The sequence below is a fragment of the Nothoprocta perdicaria genome, unplaced genomic scaffold (genome assembly GCF_003342845.1).
Source record: "Nothoprocta perdicaria isolate Ctin4 unplaced genomic scaffold, notPer1 scaffold_8, whole genome shotgun sequence".
In the NCBI taxonomy this organism is placed as follows: Eukaryota; Metazoa; Chordata; class Aves; order Tinamiformes; family Tinamidae; genus Nothoprocta; species Nothoprocta perdicaria.
This window is the reverse complement of record NW_020456087.1, coordinates 6,464,666-6,487,560: the sequence shown is the minus strand read 5'-3', so window position 1 is coordinate 6,487,560 and position 22,895 is coordinate 6,464,666. Positions and strand designations below refer to the sequence as shown.

The 22,895-nt window shown below is 37.6% G+C and overlaps 1 protein-coding gene across 1 annotated transcript in view; it reads right to left on the bottom strand.

The window, feature by feature from the left end:
* Positions 1-22,895, bottom strand: part of NPAS3 (neuronal PAS domain protein 3) — a 542,948-nt gene that overhangs the window by 51,804 nt on the left and 468,249 nt on the right. The window contains exon 7 of the mRNA XM_026051847.1: positions 4,374-4,492. Within this exon, the coding sequence (XP_025907632.1) occupies positions 4,374-4,492 (119 nt within the window). The remainder of the gene's footprint in view (positions 1-4,373; positions 4,493-22,895) is intronic.

The window sequence follows — 22,895 nt, the reverse complement described above, 5'->3', positions numbered from 1 at the left end:
AAAAAGAATTTAGGCCAAGCTGGAAAGTAGGATTCCCTCAGGCTGAGGAGGGAATTAAATCTGACTTGAACATAACCCTCACCCAGGAAATGCACTAATCATTAGACTATTGTATGACTGCCTCCTCTTTATTCCTGCTATTACTCTTAAATGGAAGGTGTTTTTAACTGTTCTTATCTGTTTAACTGTGTTCTTAACAAGCCCATGCTATTGGCTTGCTAAGGTGATTTTAGCATGTGGACATCTTGTTTCTGAATTCTAAATGAATCTTTCCCTTAAGCAGGAAAGAATCATTTCAATTTTGTGTTGAATCAAGAGAACAGTATCACTAAGCAAGTGCAATGTCGTAATTTTGTCTCTCTAAGAGAGATTTTTGCTGTCTTGGATCAAATGAAGTGAAATTCTGCCAAAGTTGCACATGAATTACACAATCCAGATTTTTAAAGCCCGCACAGTTTTTCAAGTTTTTCTAAAAAAGAAATAACTATAAAACCTTAACTATAAATTATGAATAAAGACAGGAATACTATGAAAAAGGTCACTAATAAAATTGTGATAGAGAGAGAATTTGAAAAAGAAATATAGACATCAAAACTGGCATCAAAACTGCTTTTTGAGAAGTTCTTACTTCATTATGTCTTTAAATGCCAAATTGAGAATACAGCTTGTGACAAAGTTTAACTTTAAACAAGATGGCAGAAAGAAGGCATTACACACACACACAAGTACACAATAAATCAATGTATACTGCAGTGACTAACTTGTGAAAACATATTAGATATTCAACAAAACATCTTCATTTCTAAACTAAGCCCGTTAAACAAAAACTTTATACAGGAAAGTATTTAGTTTTATGCAATATGCCCCCCCCCGGTAGTTAAGACCATACTGTTAGATTAGTCAGCTGTGAACAAAGAAATAAGAAAGAAATGAAGATAACTTTGCACCCTTCATTCCTTCATTGCAATTTAGTTACTTTGATTATGAACAGACTTGCTTACTTTCCACAATAAACTGTCTTACATAGGAGAAAAAAGCAGGTGTAAATACCTGTTCTAGGCATTGGTAACAGCCGTGACGCAGTAAAGCAATACTGCGGGGCTTACATTTTTATCTAGTACTAATGCTTCTGTGCAGTATTAAAGGATTTTAGAACTCCTGAAAGTCATATATAAGTAGTTGAAACAAAACCCATTTCATTCACCTCCAAAGGCTGTGTATGTGCTTTTCTGTGATCCCAAGGCACTTTTCAAAGACACTGAGGCCTCACTTCAAGGCAGAAGTATCTGTGTAACCTAGCAAATATTTCCTTTCTCAATAACACAGGCTCAAAAGTCTAAGGTTGTGTGTAAAATTTTGCTCAGCACATGATAGCTGCTCTATTTTCTTCCAGTTATTGAAGTGTCTGTAGTGGACACATTGCACAGTGACTTTACTGTCTTTGATGTTTTAAGGAAAAAAACGTGGGGACTACTACTGGTTAACACTGAATGAGCCAAAGCAGGTATCCAGGTATCACATTAGGATGTCACAAATATCACCGCAGACAGGGTGCTGCAGCCYGTAGGTGTTTTAAGATGCCTTTCTCACTGCTAACGGATAGCCACGAAGCCTGATTTCCAGCTTCTTGAGAGACGGAAGGGCGGCAGATATTGCTTATACCAAATTCAGGGATTGCTGTGGTGACAACAAAATTGCTACAGAATCTCCTCATGTTTGTTTATGCGCCTCTGTAGTGACTTACCCTGAAAGGATCATTGTACAAAAGAGGTGAGAAATATGTATGGATATACGATAATGCATCGCATGATCCCACAGTCTGGGAACTATTGAATGGCTCTGTCATACAGTAGTAGTAGTATTATAGTGCCCTGACTACTTCTACTGCCATTTGTTGTGCTTTGTACAATACAGCAATAAATGTGACAAAACAAAAATAGGATACACAGGAGAGTAGGAAAGGTATCATCAGACTTGAATAAAATAATTTGCAATTGAAACTAGTTGTGACATGTCTTAAAGTCAGAAAACAAAAATCACTGAAGGTGGTATAAGAGTTTGCAGGCAGAATTTTGGCCCACAAATAGAGAAAAAAAATAAAAAGAGATAAAAGGGAGATAAGGAAAATCCAAATGAAATACAAGAGTATCTTTTTATTGATGAAAAAAATAGAGAAAAGGGGTGAAGTGATATATTTTCAGTAAAGAAAAACATAGCAAGTCTCTGCACCATGTATCTTAGAAAACAGCTGTAATGTAATGCATTCTGAGGGTTGCAGAGAACGGAATTATTATCGTTTTTTCCTTTTATTTGTTTTCATTGTGTTTTGTCAGTCGACTATATGTTTTATTTGACTTTTTTTGGTAAGATTGTAGATTTACTCACTGAAAAGTGAATAGCTCTCTAGCACTGCATGTTAAACCTTTCCCTATAAGCTCTAAGCCTAAGAATGTTATAAATAGGAAAAATCCCATTCAAGGAAGGTGCTGGAAAACAAYGAAAGGGAAGGAGAGAAGGAGGATTAATCTTGCAACTACCTTCCCATTTCAGACATTTAAGGTAATATCAATTACGGTAAAAAAGGCCATACCTCCATCTGTAGGGATAATTTAGAGCTAATTAAATCAGTTCAGGAAGAGACTACGAACAGGGTTCATTTCAAGGAAGAAGAGCCTGGAACGGAGTCTCTTTGAGGTATACATACATGGTCGGTAGAAGCTGTTAGTGTGGATCTTTGTTCCAGCRTTTCTTTTGGTGGAAAATTGGTCCTGACTAGATCAACCCAAATGATTAATTAATCTCATTCTCTGACTTTTTTTTTTCAATTTTAAGTGATTTTCCTGAGGCAGGGCTCAATCATACTGAAAATTGCCCAAGCATTTTGTGGACCACCTCAATCATTTGCTATTAAAGGAAAACAATCTCTGGCAATCCTCAAAGCAGGGAAAAATGGAGACACGCTTCCAAGCTCAGCAAGAAAACCCAAAAAACAAAAAAACACCACCACCAAAAACCCAGCAAAGCAAGTTCTCTGCCAATCTAACTTCAGACCATGATGAATTACGAAAATGGACATTCATCCATGAATTTGCCTTCTTCCTCCCGAGACTGACAGCACTGTTCTCAGTTCTGAGACCTCCTTCTAAGACTTGGAAACCTAGCCAGGAGAAACAAGCACAGAATGCCTTATTTCAAATGATGACAACTAAGCAATCACCAGATCACAGCATTTGGTACCTTAAGAAACTGCTGATTGGGAACTAAAATTTCACTAACAGACACTTCAATCATCTTGATCCAGAAATCATCATCAAAAAAGACCAAAAAAAAAAAAAAAAAAACCCAAAAAACAAATCAATGAAACAAACAAAAACCACGGATTCCCATTCATTTATTGAAAATACTGAAAAGATGACACTTCTACCAAGGGATGTTGGAGATGTTTACTGCTTAGGTAAACTCCCTTGATGTTGTATTCACAGAGTTTTGGGGGCTGAGTGAATTGGGAATTTGATTTCAAAGCTACTCTAAATCTTCCTCTGAAAACTAAAAAGAATGCTGTTGAAAGTGCTTAAATAAACACTGATGAGCAGCTTCTTTTAATACATACACATTCTCAGACTTCCTCACTTCACTGTTTTGTCTTGCATAATACCTAATGGATGAGATACTTCATTCTACAAGTTGAAAATGTTCAAAATTTAAAAAATGCTATTCCTCCTAGTTTTAGTATACGGCAAAGCCACTGATAGCTACAGGCACTATGAGCGATATATGACTGAAGAAAAATGTGATTACCGCTGATAAGGGACAACAGGCTTTCAAATCCTTAAAGAGTCAGAAATTCAGCAAATATGATCCCCAGCAGCAAATGCCCCTTGGACTGACAATCAAAGAAAAATGGTGGAAAAGTACTTCTTGTGGCTTGTTGTTTCCTTCAGCCAGAAGAGTGGAGAAATTAAATAGTTCTAGCATGCTGTCTGCGTGAAAGAAATCCTACCTCTCTGAGGAACACATAACCCGGAGACAGGCTGAACACTCAAACTAAATGAGCAGTAGTTTTCCACCACAGAAAGAATGATGTTACTGTGTCTCACCTTGTTTGGTAAAATATACCTTTATTCTGGAAGCACTGCCCTTTTGAAGGCTACCAGGCTGCTATAAAGGATGCTTGTGGTAATAATGATCAGTTTAATGGAGCTGCGGCACCTCTGCCAAACCTCAGGCCGGAAATAGGATATTAATGATTCTTTAACAAAAGGAATGAAACATATGCAAATGTGCAATAGCTCCTTTCTCTATTAATATATTCCTGGAACATGAATGAACATAATTTTAAATGTCAGTATTGCATGGTACAGTGCAACCCTTACCTTGTATCCCGATGATTTGATGTGCACTCCTCGCTTGGTCAGTGTAGATTTCATTCGGATGAAAAAAGAGCGCTCTAGAGTGTTGTCAGTGGTTAGTAAACTGGGGCTTGTAGATTCCACTGGGGAATAGAAAAAAAAATACATATACACATAATTTAGATTTTAAACATCCCCTCTAAGCTATTTTTCAGGTGCAATCCTTGAACTCACTAAAAATAAATGACTGATAGATGCTAAGAGTGTTGTAATCAATTTACCTCGTTTAGAAAACGTTTACTTAGCAAAAAAAAAAAAAAAAAAGAAAAATACATGTATACTCAGTAAGTCTCATTTTCAAGTCATTTTTCCCATGGAATTTTTAACAGATATTTGACTTATTAACTCTTTCCTCCTCTTTTTTATATTTAGGGTTATTTTGCTACATTTTGGTATTTTTTAAAACTGTAGAGTTGTTTAATGTATTGTAGCAAAGAAAATCAGACTAAAGCAGCAGGTGTGTCTGTTGAAAGAGTCTACAAGCTCACTCCATTCCAGTGYTTTATTCCATGGGCTCCACTCCTTGCTTTCAGTGACACTTAGGCTAACTCACTGCCTTCATCAACGCCTTCATTTCCCCATTACTTTACTATCAATAAAGCACTGAGCAGCCTGAAGGCAAAAATGCTCACGTATATGACTATTATTATTATTAACATTAATTATTAGCAGCTAATTAGTCGCTAATGGAATGTATTTGTAGTCAAACTGACGTGCTTTCCTCCTTGAAACCATGTATCTCACCTTTTTTTTTCTCATTCCCTTTACTGTAACTACTTTGAAATAATAAATACATGACAATATAGTGGGAATAACACTAGGCAGCACTGAGACATTCCCTATATAATCTTTACTAGTGTTGTTTTAGTCTTGATATTCCCCAATTCCCTTGCCCTTCACTCCCCAAAATCATAGTCATTGGCTGACAAAAAGCAGGCTCGTTAGAGGTTAAGTATCTTTTAATTTCAGTGGGTAATCAACACTGAACAAAAAGTTCTTTTGAAATTATTTTGCTAGTRTCTACCAAGCGAGGGGTAGAAACTATTCCAAGTATTTGAAAAGCATTTGTTATGCAGCCAAAGGAAACACCAAAACGTGTCTGTGAGCTGAGGATTATCTCAAATTGTCCTTATTTTAATGTGGTCACATTTTCTGGTATTTGTGACATTTAGCTCTATTGTGATGAAATAACTGACAACTGTGTCCCCTTTTTTAGTGTCTCTCTTTAGGTTTTTTGTTTTAGAGAGCATGAATTTGATGTCATTTTAAATGTACAGCTCTTTATCACTCGAGGGAAAAGTAGAGCCATGTTATATTTAGTACTTTCATTTCTTCTGATTAAATATGAATTACTATGAAATTTTTCTCATCATCTAACACGCCATAATACGCCAACAGCTTTTTAATACACTATATAAGCACAAACTTCTGCTCTAAGAGTTTAATTTGCCCCTCTAATCCAATCACATCAACCTTATTTCTCTTATCAGAGATTCCCATTTTGAATTAAATGAGCTCATTAGTTTTAATCAAAAGCAGAGAGATCAAAACTTAAACGTAAATGCTTTAGATCAGAACTGTCAGTCAGCCGTGCAGTTCTATTTTACTAAAACACAAGATCAGAGACCCTTAGAACCATTTTTTTTTCTCATAAGGGATGCCAAGAGCTTGAAGATGCTATATCCTTTTTTTTTTTTTTTTTCCCCTTTTTTTTTTTTTTTTTTTCTTTGGCTCCCAAGGACAGATTATACATTTAAGGTTAGACTTAATTTAGAGGTTTTTTTTTTTTTTTTTTTTTTTCATCCTGGTGGAAATGGAAAAGTATGCCAATCTGCTATTGTCTTTCTCACATTTATTGGTGCTGTTCCTTGGAGACCTGAACAAATGTGAGGCCATCAGAATCCATGCAACAAACCTGTCCTCAAAAAACTCAGCTCTGTTCTGCAATATCATCTGAGAAATGAAATTCTCAAAGAAGAGAAATGTGTTTCAGGGTCCGAGGTAGCAGAGCCCTAAATAGCAACCAGGGTCGCAGGGATATTAGAAGAACTGGTAATATGAGGATCATTACTAATTATTGCTGTTATTATTCAGTATCTGCAGTGCAGTACTTAAACAGTACATTAAGAACCCACAGCATGGGTGCTTCCTGCTGAGTGAAGAAATGCTAAAATCAGCCTAACAAGTGTWGCTGTTGTCGTCCAGCACATTATGCTCTAGCATAGGCAGTAAGTACAGTACATTCTCATGTGTTCTACTGGTAATTACCTAAAMACACACAAGTTATGTTAATTAAACACACAATACCTTCTGCTTGAAAAATGATCAGATAAAAAAAAAAAGATATGTATGTACCATTCCCAAGAAACTGAAATTAAAATTTATCTTTCATACACATTTTTGTGAAAAAGAAGCTGAGATCTAGTATGAGCTACAATGTCATGTAAGTACATGACACTGACATTTGCTAGGGTCTTGTCACCTTCCACCATCAGCTTAAATACTGTTGCTAATAGCATGTTTTCAAAATCTATATATCTCTGTAAGCGAACGTTACAAAGCGGATATAATATTTCCAGGAGACTGAAACAGAGTCTATCATATAAATATGCATTCAGAAGTGTTTGATTTTCTCCAACAGAAAGTACCTGAGAGTATATCTGTGAGATGGGATTAGTTACCTAAAAGTCCAGAACAGCTTATGAACATCATTCTGAATTTCTCTCAGGAGAGAGCCATTATGGCTGATAATACAAATCTGCATTCAGAGTTGCACGAGCCCGCAGCAGAAACCGTAACAATGCGAACGCCGATTATGCACGCGGCATTTTAAAAATAGGATGTGTACGGAACACATCGATGTCAGTGAGATTTGCCAATGTCAGGGAGATGCGCACAGAAATATGTGGGATACGGCCCATTATGAGTTCTCAGGAGTTGATTTTGAAATGCCTATCATTCAGTCTTTTTGTATTTCCAATTATGTCAAAGGAGGCTAGTAATCTGAGGAAAATCAGAAAGAAATCCATCAGCAATTCTTTTTTTATTTTTTTTATATTATTATTATTATTTGGTACTTTTAGGACCTGAAAATCCCTGAAATAGCCAAGGACCACTGTTCTTGATACTGCAGTAACTAAAGATCTTTTATATTGAAGAATATTGCTCTTGGACTGAATTTAAACCTAAATAGGTCTAAACCTAATGTTGAGTTATAAAACTCCAAAACTACACATTTAGACTGATAATAGTACGATAAAAGTCACTGTACATGGAGTGTGAATGAAAACACTGTATGCTGTCAGGCTTAGAAGTATAGCAAGTAAGTCCAGATTACCTTTGCAAGATAGCTAATGGTATTAGAGGCTGAGAAAGCACTTGCTTTTGCGTGTCCTTAAATTTATCTTCAACAGGTTCTGCTAAAGGAATAAACCTCTTTCCATTCTCAAGCTGCTACCTACAGTAAGAGATTTCTGGGCASAAGGAGTCTTCAAGCCTTTTCAAAGGCCATGAAGCTGCAATCCCCTGTCTTCTAGTACCAAAGTGCCATAAACCTTAAAGCATCAATGAAGAACCACAGAGCCAAGTGGGGAGCCAAATATGTACTAATCCACAAAACGACATAGTTCTGCTCAGCATCTCAGTATTTCCTTGGGAACCAGCATTGCAGCTCCACTCCTGATGTCTTGGGGATAATCTTGAGCTCAGACCTCACAAGCTTTGCAACTTCGTGCAGTGCATAACACACTGGAAGGGTTCTGCTGATTGCACTGGGATGGCAGGTAAACTGCATGTGAGTATTTGGAGGACTGAGCTTAACTCTACGCCACTTGCTCTAAGTGTCCCTGCTTGAGCAGGGGGGTTGGACTAGATGATCTCTAGAGGTCCCTTCCAACCTCAACCAGTCTGTGATCCYGTGAGCTCCAGGGCTTTGATGCTGCAGTGATTTAGAAACTTCCAGCACCTTAGTGCATCCTGCCTAAGTTCATGCTATAGAACAAAACAACAAAAAACCACCACAAATTATTGCTATTTCACAGCAACAGCACAAGTACCTTCCCCACATCTGATTCACAAGCACATTCATATTCAGAAAAACAATTTGTCCCCCAGGAGAGAAGAAGCTCCAAATTTGATTTATATCTTAAATAAGGAAACGCTGCCAAAGCAGTCTAAATAAATCTCCACCAACTTCTGCCTTTTTTTTCCTCCTCACATGCATTAAAAATAATTGAGAGGAGAAAAATAGCATTTGCCCATGCAAAACAGACAAAAGAAAGACTTCTCATTCATAGGATGGCCAAAAGTTAAAAAAGAGAAAAAAAAAACAATAACCAGGAAGCAAAAAAAATCATGGAATTTAGAGGGTTTGATATGAAAAAAAAAATTATGCTTCAACATACAGGAAGTTCTGGATTTGGCATAGTTTCCAGATATTTTCATCTGACATTAATTTCTCTTTCTTGAAAACAGGTGCCTACACTGTTTCGAGACATGTTTTCAAACATCATCCATGTAGCTCTTAAAAGAGAAACAAAATAAGACAGACCATAAACAAGAGGTAAAAAATAGGGAGTTCTTCTCTCACGTCCTCTTCTAAGCTTGCAAACCTCTTCCCACATTTTCTTGAACTCTGATAACTGTTTGCATAGGCAACTGAGAACCATTATGTTCAAATGAATAATTGGGTAATATAAATCTATCATTTTCAGATGGAATAGATGTTTCTTTGTAAATGCTTTTATTTCTTTCTGTGCAGTTTATTGCCTGTAACCAGGCATTAAAAGACTTTCTAGGAAAATTTAACCTTGAGCAGTTAACTGTCCTAGTTTTTCTCATATTATTGCCTCTTAAAGTGTGTTTTTAATCAGAAAAGTGACTCTCAAAAAAAAGCATTGTTTCCAAGCTCATTCTCTCTCTCTCAGGAACTTTGAGAACCAATTTTATCATTTTATAAGCTAAAAGATTTTTTTTGCTAACACTGGCCCAGCAAATACAATTCAAAAACATCAAGGTAAAACAATTTAATTCCAGTAAGTTACTSTGAAGTTATACTTAGCACCTGTGCAAATGCATATTTTTAAGTGGAATGGGTTAAGTTTGGCTGCAGAGTGAACATGGGCAAGCACTGCAAGTTAAATTTCACATAGCCAGGTGCTGAAGACTGGATTATTCAGACATAGACCTCAGGTGTGCCTTGGGATATGAGCAGTCCCCAAGAACATCGACTGATGGGCAAAAATCTACTCATTTCTATAGTTGCTCCGATGATCTTAGTGGAGGGCTGAGCATTTGCAAAATCATGGACTAAATGAACAACTTGGTTGAAGTTGTGGAAGGAAAAGAACACTCTAATTCATTCTTCCTTGGAAATACTGTAGTGCAATACTAAGAGGATTAATAAGAGGATTAAGTTGTAGGAACACTATTTTTGTTATAACCTATTATGGTTATGAATAAAAACCTGAATTCCTGAATAAACAGATTTTGATCTTCATGGTGCTTCTATCAAATCTGCCATGACTCCTCAATGTCAGTTTTGCTATTTAGAGAAATAAAGCTGAGAAAGTCTGGTATGAGGATCAGAGATTTTGGTTACATAGTTCCCTTCTTTCCCCTTTTTACAGGGGGAATAATCTTGAGTTCTAGCCAAAACCTGTTTGAAAAGAGAAAGAAAGGCTCAGGGCAGCTCCTCCAGAATAAATGGAAAGAACAATGACTTCCACTATAAAATTTATTGCTAGGTAATGTTCTCAGACAAGATAGCAAACTGTCATCTACGAGCAAGATGAAGACAATTCACTTTTCATGACCTATAAGCCTATTAGAACCTCAAAGGCRTAAAATCTTTAAACCCTACTGGACTTCTTTGAAAGAGTGGGTCTTCTAATGCTTGTTTAGGAGGTTTCTAATCCCTTCATGTTTTCCAAATAGACAACTGATGGGCTGCACTGGTATTTCATATTGCTTCAATCAGTTTGTCTCTATGTAAAATTCTTAACATTTTTAAAACTAAGTTGTGTTTTAAAGTGTTTTAAACTAAGTTTCTAACCTAACTCTGGAATTGCCTGGGATGTGCACAGTTATGTCACTAGACATAAAGAAGACCCATGTCTTACTGGAGGAGCAGATGGAGGCCAGGTGTGACTCAGGCAGTAAGAGCTCTCTATCTTTGGGCAACCCCCTTTGGCTAAGGAGAGTCTGGCCAATTCCCATCTGATAGAGTATGAATACTGTGAAAGGAGTTGGATCAAGCTTCCAATTACTCTTTTATCACTTTTAAAATCTTGCCTGGTCTGTTGATTAGGCCTTGGGTTGCACACCCCCAAATTGAGACTAATACAAATCGTCACACCAACTTTTCAAATGTGCTTGGGCTATTCCCCAAAATACACCATACTTAACACTAACCCCAGCAAGAGAGATTTCTTTAAAGATCTTAATCCTGTTTTACCTGTGGTTAAGCAAAACTGTAAATGCATTTACTGGCAAAAGTAATTTTAGTTTCACATACTAATATGCATATACAAAGAATGCAAGTTTCATGTGCACATTGCATTTGTCTCTGATTGTTCATGCTCAGTTTGCAGGTTTTGCAAGTGCAAACTCTGCTGCTTGCAAACTGTATTTTGGGCACACACAAGACTACACCTGCAGATACATAGGCCAGGTTTTAAAATGCTATCCTATGCTACAAATAATGATCTTACCTTTCTTATTATTTAATCCAGCCTAGGTCTAAGTACTGATTGTAGTTATGTAGGTCAAACTAAAATCCATTGATAGACTTTTCTCTATTATACAGAGAAAATGTTGAACGTTGTACTACTCTTGCAGAACTAAAATGATCTGAACTACTCCTTATTTGACTAAGAAGTATTACTCCATTTAACGCTTCTCAAAACTTCTTTTATTATTAATATTCTTCTTTTAGTCTAGACACATGTCTTATTCAGCTAATAATTCCCAATATAGGCAACTTACTTCCCATGTAAACTTTATCCCACAGAATTCTTTACATATCTGGTAAAATATAGGCCAGATTTGAGCTATAAATAAAATGCTGCCTGGATGAAGCTATGAATAAGATTTTCATCACTCCTATAACTTTGAGAGATAGATTTTACAACAAATTTTGGTAGGTCAGTGATCTATGAAATACATACAGGTTTTATGCCTGTTTGAAAACAACATAATAAACATTTGCTATTAAAGGAACTAATCAAAGGAGGAAATTTTAACTCTGAAAAGCCCTTTGGAAATGTTACACTCTACTGGGCTTCAATCCATTATCTAAACACTTGCAAATGCATCCATATTCATCCAACGGACCGGAACAACTGTGGAAGAGTGTTATGGTCTAGTGAGTGAGTGGTACCATAAACCATAGTGGGCATAAAGCTCAAACTTTCTCCTACATTTTAACATTTAAAGTTATTTTATTTCATGCAAAAGGAATAAATAATGTGACTTGACCTGCCGGCTTGGTTTCATGTGAGGTCAGCAACACTTATAAATCTGAAAGGCTCAGTTATGGTCACAAAGAAAACTAACATGGTTGGCATCATTTCCTTACCATTATCTCCATCCCAGCAATCCTAATAAACCTTTAAGCAGAACATTGCTGAGAGCTAGGAAAGAAGAGTGCAGAATCACAAGTAACAACATTTCTAACCGTTTTATAGAATGGATATAGAAAAAAGGCACTGGGAAAGAAGGAAACTCCTCAGGAAAACAGGTGCACTAAGATATCACCTCTGAGGGCAAAATCTTCCCTGAATTTCCCGAGGATGTTATGGGCCTGTAAGGAACACCGCCCCAGCCCCAAACCCTGCCTTGGGACAGGGCTGGTAAATGATCATTCTCTGACTGTGGTTCTGTACACTGTGCCCAACACTATCCAGTGCAAAACTGCCATTAAATGCTGATGCCATCCCCCTTCTTTCATGTCCTAGAAGGATCAATGGAGTTTTTTTTTTCTCCCATCTTGCTGTTTTTCTGCGTTTGCCTAGTAACTTGTGAATCATTAGCTGACACTCCAGAGCATAGCTGTGAAAATAACTGTGCTGCAGAGCTGCCAATAATGGCCCACTGAAGTTCCTTCCCTGCACATGGCATAAAAAAGCCTCCAACAAGCAAAAAAAAAAAAAAAAAAAAAAAAAAAAGAGCCCCTTCTGATGTTGCCTAACATTGCCAGCCTGCTTGGGCTTAAAAAGCACAATAAAGAGGTTGCTTTCCAGATTTTCACATGCCAAGTGGGAGGTGCTTCTTGGGGAAGCCTTTCCCGGCGGGAGAGCAGAGCAGTCAAGCTGCCTCACGCTGCTCGTGGGCGATGTCTGGATGATGCCACCCCGGGGGAACACGCACGAGTGCCAAAGTCAAGCTGCTACGAGTGGGTGTTTCCACCCGCGGCGACGCGGCACGAGGAAAGTTCAAGAGAGAAAATGGGGCATCGTAAAGATTTTGAGAGCACATGACATCCAGCGAGGGCTGTTCCGTGGCAGCCTGTGCGCRCCAAGCAACTGACAGCCTGAACACAAAAAGGGAGAGCTTTAAATCTTTGTGGAACACCCCTGCAGAGGCAGCCACCCGAGGAAGCTATTTCTTCTGAAAATACTGGCTGCGCTGCTGGGATTTTGGGGGGTTCTATTTCCAATACCCGTGCTCTGGGTCTAGGGAAGCAATGCTTTTATCGCGACTATAAAATGGTTACGAGCCAATTCCTCATATAAAGCAGTCAGTAACAGTGGGGCTTTTTTTTACGGCAGACATGATGTCAGACAGAGGGCATCAGGACTTAGTCTTTGTACTACAATACAAAATAACAATACATAAACACCTTTGTGAAGGCAGCTTGAAACCCCATGTTTTCTATTAAAAAGTCATGTTCAATCTTCACTGTTGATAGAACAGAATAGCTAACACAGAGAACATTGTATATCAGAAAGGTCAATAGTTATTATGAGCTACAAATATATTTTTTTCCATCCTTCAGGCTGTTTAGCGCATATCACAGCATGAGCAGCTGTCTTCTTTAATGCTTTTAAAATTAGAATCCCAAAGAGGAAGAAAAAATTACATTTGCAATGATTGCTCTTTGCTTTTGTAAGTTTACTTTAATACACTATTTTATATACATGAATCTTCCGTGCAGCCCAACCAAGAGGCAGTAGCTGGTTGCTAGTATCTACTGGATTGCCATATCAATGCGGAGAGGATCCTGCCCAAAATCCCTCTGCACGATGGTGTAACCTTGCTGTGCAGCCTTYCTGGGAAAGCACGGAGCTCCTGCTACACTCTTAATCCAAGCACTGGTATGAACACGGAGAGATCCTGATAATGGCTAACATGGGCCTGGGAGCAATGAACAGAAGGACAACGATCTACCACCTTCCGCTCAGACTCTGGAAATGSTGAGAAGGGGTGGCAAGTTTGTCACATCATTTTAGCATTTACTTTTTTCCAGTCACAGTAAGTAGCTGGGTTCATCTTCACTCTCCTACTTCACTCTCCCTAACTGTGTAGTGACTTCCTACTTAAAACTGCAAGCGTGTGTCCATTCCGTTCCTTGGGTTTCAGTAATATGAGCTCTACCAAACTGTTCTCTTTCCCAAGTTTGTACCCTATGCAGTTGTGTATTTCTGTGTCCAATGGGAACTTAAAAAGACATTTTATAAATATTTTGAAGTATACAAGGCAAGCAATTCACATCTTCTTTATAAAGCTACTTCTGAGCTCTTTCGGAAGAATCAATTTGCCAATCAAAAAAAGAAAAAAAAATGGTRCAGAGTAAAAAGCCACACATTGTCAAAGGAAAGAAGAATAAAATTGGTGAGAAGAACATTTTTTCTCAAAGAGCTCACAGGTATCTTCATTACTGGACAGTGGTAAAAGGTATGTTTCTAACTCCTTGGCACTATCAAAAGTGTCGGGCAATATGCAGACACCTTGGGGCAAAGAATAAAATGCTGCCCACTTTGCAGTGTGAGCAGAAGTCCTGCTATGATGTACCTTAGGAACAACTTTGTCCAGCTGCATGGCTTCATAGTTCAGAAGACAGTCAAGGAATACTTCGAAAATGTCAGAAAATAGATCATTTCACATACCCAGACAAAAYCTAATTATCCCTGTCAAAAAACAGTATGACTAACACTGTTATTTTTAAAGAAAAATAATGAAAAAAATGAAATAGTATAGACTCACCCATCCCTTGCCCAGAACGAGTAACACTTAAAAATATACTGGAATAGAAGCATTACTTAAACATGAAAATGCTTCTGTCCCCAGCACTGCGCACCCCAGCTCGCCTCAGAACGCTGTGAACATTTCTGGCACCCGTGCCATGCGTTGTGCAGTGCTTCCCTCTCCTCTTCCATACAGAAACTCCATGACAGAGCCCGGCGAGGCAGAACCAGGCAGGCAGCTAATGCTGCTGCTGCTGAAGGAAGTGTCAGGACAGCAGGAGCGGGAGGCAGCTGACAATACTGGGATGCATTGCTACGTTGGAAGCCACCTCCAGCAGCAGTTTTCTTCTCCAACACTGTTCCTGGGCACAAAAGGGGCAAGAAGTCCAGCTCTCCAGTTTTCCCTAAGGTTTTGCCCTTTATTAGGATCCTTTCCCTCTGTCCCTTTTATAACATTTTCTCCTTAGGGCAAAATACTATTTTATATCAGGGAAACCACAATCCTGAGATGCAGTGAGGGATTCCCGGTCGAATGTGTAAGTTAACATTTACAGGTTTATTTGTTTATGTAGAATTTATCCCCAAAGCCTAAAATAAGAACAAACATATGCTATGGTAATTCAAAGAGAGTTAAGAACAAGTGTCTCCAAAAACAACTTGAGACGGCAGAAAACAAATACCTCGCACTAGTTGCAGTGGACCGCAGCCAAGCATTTTTCTTCGGAAACAACTCAAATTATTTGGTGAAAACAAATGTCAAATGAACCGGACATTCTATTTTTATTATTGCTTTCCTTTATTTATTTATTTTGCACTGCAGAGTTAAAAAGATTTTTGACAGACACAATCAGAATCTGTCATATTATGCGGGAAACAGAGCATTTTAAAAATCAGCCCACAGCACAGGTATTTTGGCAGGTTTATCACAAGGCCTGAAAGGTAAAACACTTAATGGAAAGAACTGCATTTCTTCTCCCTTCTCTGCTCTATTTTAACAATAAGAGAACAATAACTTCTTTTACCCATAATTCCCCCTCAATCCAAGATTTAAGAGCAACGAAGCCAAAACGGAGATAATACTTAAAAGATGATCAATAATTGCACTTTTTTGTTGTTTGTTAGCTCATTTGTCTATCTCTAGCATTTCCACACTGAGCAACTTGAAGAAGAGCTATTTAGACACAGTCAGAACACCGTATGATTGGTGAAACTTCTATAGTGTAGCATTTGTTGAGGTTTTTGAGAGTTATAATTTTTTCTACATTGCATTTTCACAACCCTGGAGCTTGCACTGTTTTTTTTTCCCCTCCAAGTCTGAAGATCACCCCATGGATTAACAAATGATTGAGGATTCTCTCTTAAAAGACTCTTTAAAAAACTGTCAGAATCAGCCTGAGACAAAGATTTATTATGAACTATTTAAAGGGCTTAATATATGTATCCCCAAAGAGCCCTTGGAGCAAACTAAAAAGGAAGAATGGAATTCTCAAAGAATGGGAAAAAATCTCCAATGCCCCACTTTCTTCACACCATGATTACTGTTTACTCAAAGGATAAAATGCCTAATCTGTCACATGAAGTCTTCAGAAGCCATATTACTGCTGATGTACAGTAAAAAAAAACCCAAAACAATGAGCCTTGGCAGTAATATGCCTAAGAAAGGCAGCTGTAATTTGCTTTCTAACCTGTTCGCTCACACACTAATGTGGGTACATCTTGCAGAAAGAGCTGATCTCCTGACCCACACAGCAATCAAACGACTGCCAGAGTGTTTGCTGTCACACAAGCTGTGACCATTACCTTAATTATACGTTACCATATAACAAACCTTCCCTAATGAGCAACTCTTCTCCCACCTGTGTGCCAGCTAACCCTTCTGTCCTTGAAGAGTGCCACTGCAGATGATTTCAATTTGAAATTTGAAAAGGATATTTATATGCATTCCTTCCAATCACTAATAAATAGTACATACTAGGATACTTACCTTATTAAGGTGTCAAGACAATTAAAATCACAAACTTATGGTAAAGAAAGGGACTTAGACAGAAGTGCACAGTAATTCTGATAAATTTTAAACAGAGCTGACCTTTCATGTTTACATGTGAATATATCTATATTTACATATTCTTTTAGATTTATAGAGGTATATAAAATGCTTCTCAGCTTATTTTCTTCAGTAGTCTGATATTTTTCTGTATTTCTGTTCAGTAGGCTGATATTTAGAAGATTGTTACCTGCATTACAATTAACATGATATAATATCCTTGTGAACAAGCGAAAGATAACTCTCCTCTCCCTAGAACATCTGGGATCTATTGCAGATGCCAATACCAGTAAAAATGGGAAAAGAATGAGATAAAGGAGTGTGGTTTTGGCTTTGGCCTGCCTGGGATATTAGCCTCTCTTTTTATGGGTCAGTCTCCAGATTTTATCTGTCCATGCTAAACACGTGCCTAAACTAAGAAAAGCACTGGAAAGAGGCTGCAAACCTCTTCTTTGGACATCTGCTACGTGTTTTACTCAAAGACTGAGTGTCATTGTAGAAAAGATTTACAGATGTGGCTATTTACATCAAAAGAAGATCAAGAGGAACATGAGAAGGACCTAAACACCAATGACAGAAGAAAGTTCAATAATAAAGCAATGGATGGGATTTCATGTAAACAAGTGCAAGATGCSGCAAACTTGGGAAGAAACTACTCCTGTATATTGAGAAGATTTAAAATCAATCAATAAAAGGATGTAAAAGCATTCTCAGTCAAATTATTTGCTTTGTGTGGAGATGTTTATGACTAAAATATTAAATGAGATGTTAGAATACATTAAAAATGGCTCCAAAATTAATAAAGAAAATACTATAGTATCATCATGCAAATTAATTTTACATGCTTTACACTATGGTATTCAATTTCGGTCATCCTGTAYAAAAGACAACAATGGGCATCTCTGGAAAACAGAAAAAGTCTAGTGGAAGGATATACAAGGAGAGATTAAGATGATAAATATTTTGCTTTCAAAGCAGATAAAAATGAAGTGATATAACAAAGGTATATAAAATAATGAATGATAATATAAGAACAAGGAGATTTCCAATAAATTCAAGGGGAAACACAGTTAGAGATAATAAAGAGAAAATAATAAAAAAGTATTTTATCCCCCACAGCATACGATCTATGTGAGTCACAACCTGAAGAAGTTATAGGGAAAAGAATTTCAAAAAAAGGATTCAATGCCTATGAAGATAACAGGAATAACCATGCTACGCCTGGTATAATAAAATGTACATTAGATATCAAGTGTCATCAAATGTGGTRCAGTTACATTTCCATAAATTTTATGTGTCATTTGGAAACATTTGGTACTAGCTCCTTGAAAAGACAAGCTGCTGGTTAGAAAGACAGTGTTCACTCRTATACTATATAAATTCCTGTGTCCCTGAGAGATTCTCCCTCCATATAAACATCTGCAGCAGAAGATTCCTCTTGTTTACTCGCCCACAACCAAATTCCCCTTAAAATTCCCTTAGGGTTTCTAAGTAATCAGTAGCAGGACACAGAAAAAATTGGAGTCTCTCCACTAGGAATATACTGCTCTGACCTTCTCTGTACTTTGATTGTTGGCTTCCGATTAAAACATTCTGATGCACTTTCTCTAAAAGTTTAAAATAATAGCACTTTCCATCAGAAATACCAAAAAAAAAAAACCCCACATATGTTTTATGTCTGACCTCTGCCAAGAATTCCTTGAATATGCAAAAAAAGAAGCAAAATGAAGGCAGAGAAAAGGAGAGAAGGAAAAAGAAAGGAAGGTAAGGGAAGCGATGAGAAAATAAAGAAAGGAAGAAACTTTATAATTTAAAGCTGTTGAAAAAAGAGAGGTTTGGGAGTCTCCTTCTTTGGAGATCTTTCAAACCCGCCTGGATGCCACCCTGGGCCACGTGCTCTGGGTGTCCCTGCTGGAGCGGGGTGGGGGTTGGATTAAATGATCTCGAGCAGTCCCTTCCAACCTCAACCATTCTGTGATTCTGTTTTGTACCAAGGCAGGAGAAAATTATGAACCCAAGGAGACTGAGCTAGCAGGTCTCTATTCCGAGTTTTAGAAAAATGCAACTTCACCTGAAGTCATTACAGGTCCTTAATGAACTTAACATTTATCCTTAAACRCAACATATTGCAGTCATCCCATGTTGAAGTGAAAAAATGTTTTTCACCACATCTACAGAGGAAAGAATAGGTCATAACCTCCTAGAGGGAAACAAATTAAAACCTGCCCTGACACTGAAAGACAATTCTTCAGCAGTCATTGGGAGTCTAACCCTACTCTCAGCCTTTGCTTGTGATCTACAAAAGGTGGACAAATATCTTCACAGGTGAGGCTACAATCTGCTCTGTAACTTCCTCAATTTTTTTCCAATCTAGCAACTTCATCTCATTTTCACAGAAACCCATCCAGCATTCTCATCCATGTCAGCATCTCAACTAGATATCAAAACAARGTTTACTAGATAATTACATCACTGGAGTTGGAAAAGGTAGAATATAAATATAGATCTCATCACATTTAGTAGCACAATTGAGAGGATCAATTGCTCATCCCCCTAAAATCTCTCCAAGAATCAGCAATAAAGTGATTTGAAGGAGGACTTGTCTTCTGCAGGTCTAGAGGAACACATCAGCAATACTTCGTGATCAGTATTTAAGCAGGAGTTGACAAATTAGTAACACCAGCATGAAGATTTGGTATTCAATCCTAGTCCCACCAAAACATATACAAGCCTCCTATGGATTTCAAACGAACACACTTATTTCTGGTCCTCACACCCTTCTAGCAAAGGGTGACCAAAGTGCTCTAAAACACCATCAACTTCTCTTCAGAGCCTCTCTGTTTAAATTTCAAACACACAAACCTTCCTAACCATTCATGCATCCACCTCTCTTCTTCACCAGCCACATACTCCGAGGCACTGGCAGGTCCTTCACTTAGTCCTAGGCATAATCGGACACATCTTCCTCCTATTCCAAATGCAAAGGTAGCCAAGGCTACTTCCATTGGCTCTGCTCATCACGTCACTCTTTCTACACATCTTTCTACCGGTTTAACCTACAAGACTGCATTGAGCACCAGCCGCTTGTTTATCCTCTTTAGCTATCATCTCTTTATAACTGAAAAGGTCCCTCCTTTGGTTGGCCTGAGGTGAAAGCCTTTGCTTCCTGTTTAGTACGTACGCAAAAAGCTCCTTATGTTTCTCCCCTTCCACCAAATACAAGAAAGCAGCTCCTTGTAAATCCCTACAAAGCTTGCCCCATATCATCATGGGACTGTTCACAGAAACTCGTTGCTGAAGTCTATTTCCTCAATCTTCTTTCTACTTAAAAGATAGTTATTACATTGCTTGTGTAGGAGTGCAGGTTTTATAGAGAATAAATAATAATCAAACTGTTTTCAAGGAAATTATAATACAGATGCAGCATGTTATACATTGCAATCAAAGAATTTTGCTGTCAGATTATATTCTGTTTGTTAAAATACTATTATAATCATTTTAATTTTACCCTGGTACAATTTTAATGGACAGTTTTAAGGTAATCAGGGAAGACTATAAATCATACATGCAAATATATTCTACAATATATGTGTTTGCCTTGCTTCAAAAAATTACAAACTGTAATGGTGAAATGAATGTGTTCTAATGAATATGACCTAAATTTTCTTGCATGCTGCAGAATGTGACTTGCAATTTGTAATTCCTTTTAAAAGTCAAAAGGTGATATAAGACCAATGTTGAGCCACATTCTCTTTAAACTGTTTTACTGGCTTAGTTGGGATGTAGCTCATTATATGGTTCATTGTTCTATGGAAAAAAATGACTTCCATGTCAATAAATTTAATTTCAGAATGACTTGGAGTAAGTGACACTTATCTAACAATACAAATGAAAACTCCTGTCTCTAAAAATCTGTGTTCAAGAATAATGGCATTTGCCTACTTACGCACCAAAAAATCCACCTTTCAGTGGTACGGTGCAAACAATAATTTCAAATATATATATATATAAAAAATCTATACAGCTACTTAATATAATCTGATGTTAGAATGATGATAATGATTACCTCATCATCTTGGCAATTTGTGCATTCTGTTAGCAGATTTTGCTTTTGCTAACACGATGCAAAAGTTGTTAATATAATGAGTCTCATTGTATTAGCAACTTTCTATCACATTAACAAAGATTAAATTTGCTAATGTAATATGACAGTCACTAACATAAGATTAGTGCAAACAGAGACCAAAATCTCTAAAGACCTCCTAAAGGTAGTGGTGAACATGTTAGCAATGTTYATCTTTTTTTCCTTGGTTAACCATACTTTGAGTGCCTGAAGTGTCACATCCATCTGCACTTACTGAATGCTCTCCAGGAAGGTCTATTTTATCCAACAGCTACAGAGTCACAAGACATTGATTAATTTCTGATGCAAAATCATGAACCATCAAGTTTCCTTCCTGGAAGTGACTCACGCGAATGGATCAGTTGATRCTTACATAGCATGAAGGCATGTATTTATAAAAAATGATATTAATATCGCTGATTAATTTATATAGTACCTACCACGATAAGCATGCTGATGACTAAATAATATTTCAACCATATAAAGCAAAGCATCTCTTATAATACATAGCTCACGAGGATCTCCCCAGATAAATTTCACAGGTTAAGGAGGGTTTTATGACCTAAGTGTCAAACATAAATAACTAGCTAACAGTAAAACTCAGCCGGAATTCAAGGTTCCTCTTTGTCCGTGTTTGCACAGCACAATGTCAGAGASCTGGCCAGGGATCTGGATGAGTGGCTGGAAAAGGCAGGTATGCTTAGGAATGCATATATATAAGGAAGATTTTACCCCCATCACTGCTGTCTCCTGCTGCAGCACCGRCACAACCCACCATTCCTTGCTACTGCCATTCCTGGAGGAATGCTTCTTGCTTTACTCTCCCTGTCACTTCAAATGCAAGGAGCCAAAGCGAAGCTGCAGGACAGTGTGAGAAGAAAGGTCCCTCCTCTCAGAGGAAGCCTGACGTGGTCCAGGTGACATGACTTTGATGAGAAGAAGTCTTTCAGTCACTCCAGGTCTGCAYCACCATAAAGAATACTAGATGGAACTAGGGCTTGCCCTTGCCTCTGACTTTGAGTCTCTTAGGCCAAATCCCACAGTCTGGGAGGTGTTTTCCTTCTTATGTACTGTCTCAGAGCAGCTACAAAATAGTTTTATTCCTTCCTGAAGACCGTGTGCATTACAGAGATGGAATTYAACATACTAATACATGTGGGGGCCTGAATGCAATTCTGGATTGACAAAAATGAAAATGAAACCCAACGGTTAGTCACACAGCAACTATTTACTGCAGCAAGCAATTAAACACTACTAAAATATTCTGAGGATAAAAACCAGCTGCTTGTCTACAGTCTGTTTTTGGAAACTGTGGTGGAAAACCACAGTACTTTAGAAAGGAAGATGGGAGATGTAGGCTTTGGATCCACTCTCAATTCAGATTAATAGGGAGAGGCTCTAGTAACAGAGGAATATCCTTAGCACAGCCTCATACAAAGGCAGACAATTTTCTGGAGTACCCTCTCTGCCTTTCCTTCAGGAAAATGGCCAGTAAATTCAGCTTATATGGTGCAGGCAATGAAGGAAAAGAGAGGAAAAGTAACAGCAAGCAGGTTTCCTTAGGGAATAGAGCTGCTGAATAAACGGGAATCTAGTAAGTAAACTGGAAAACTGCAGATAAATGAGACAGGCTCCAAGTTCTGATTTGCTTTGTTGTCTGATTTGCTGCTATAGCAGAAGAATCAGTTTTGTGGAGAATTAAATGAGAATTAAATGAGAATTAAAAATGAGAATTAAAAAATAAGGAGAATAAGGTACAGAGGCACAACTGTTGGCATCATTATCAGGTCTGTAAGTAAAGGAAGAGGCTGAAGAGGGAGCTAGATATTTAACAAGGCTCATCTTAACAGTACGAAGGGCCTTTCGACATCTGAAGATGAATTTAAAACTGGATTCTTAGCTTGCTGTTAATGTGTCATTTACTTTTACTATAAACACAGGCTGAAGAAAAATCTAGCTTTGTGATAAGCTCTATTTCAGCTCATAGTATTAAAATATAAAAAGGAACAACCATGAGTTTTCTATTTCTTTTCCTTCAGTTCTTGGGATATGATTTCTGTGAACAATTGTTTAATTAGAAAACAATTGCTTCCCTTCTTTCAGGGAAAGTGTGCAAGTGAAGCCCTAAACACTTA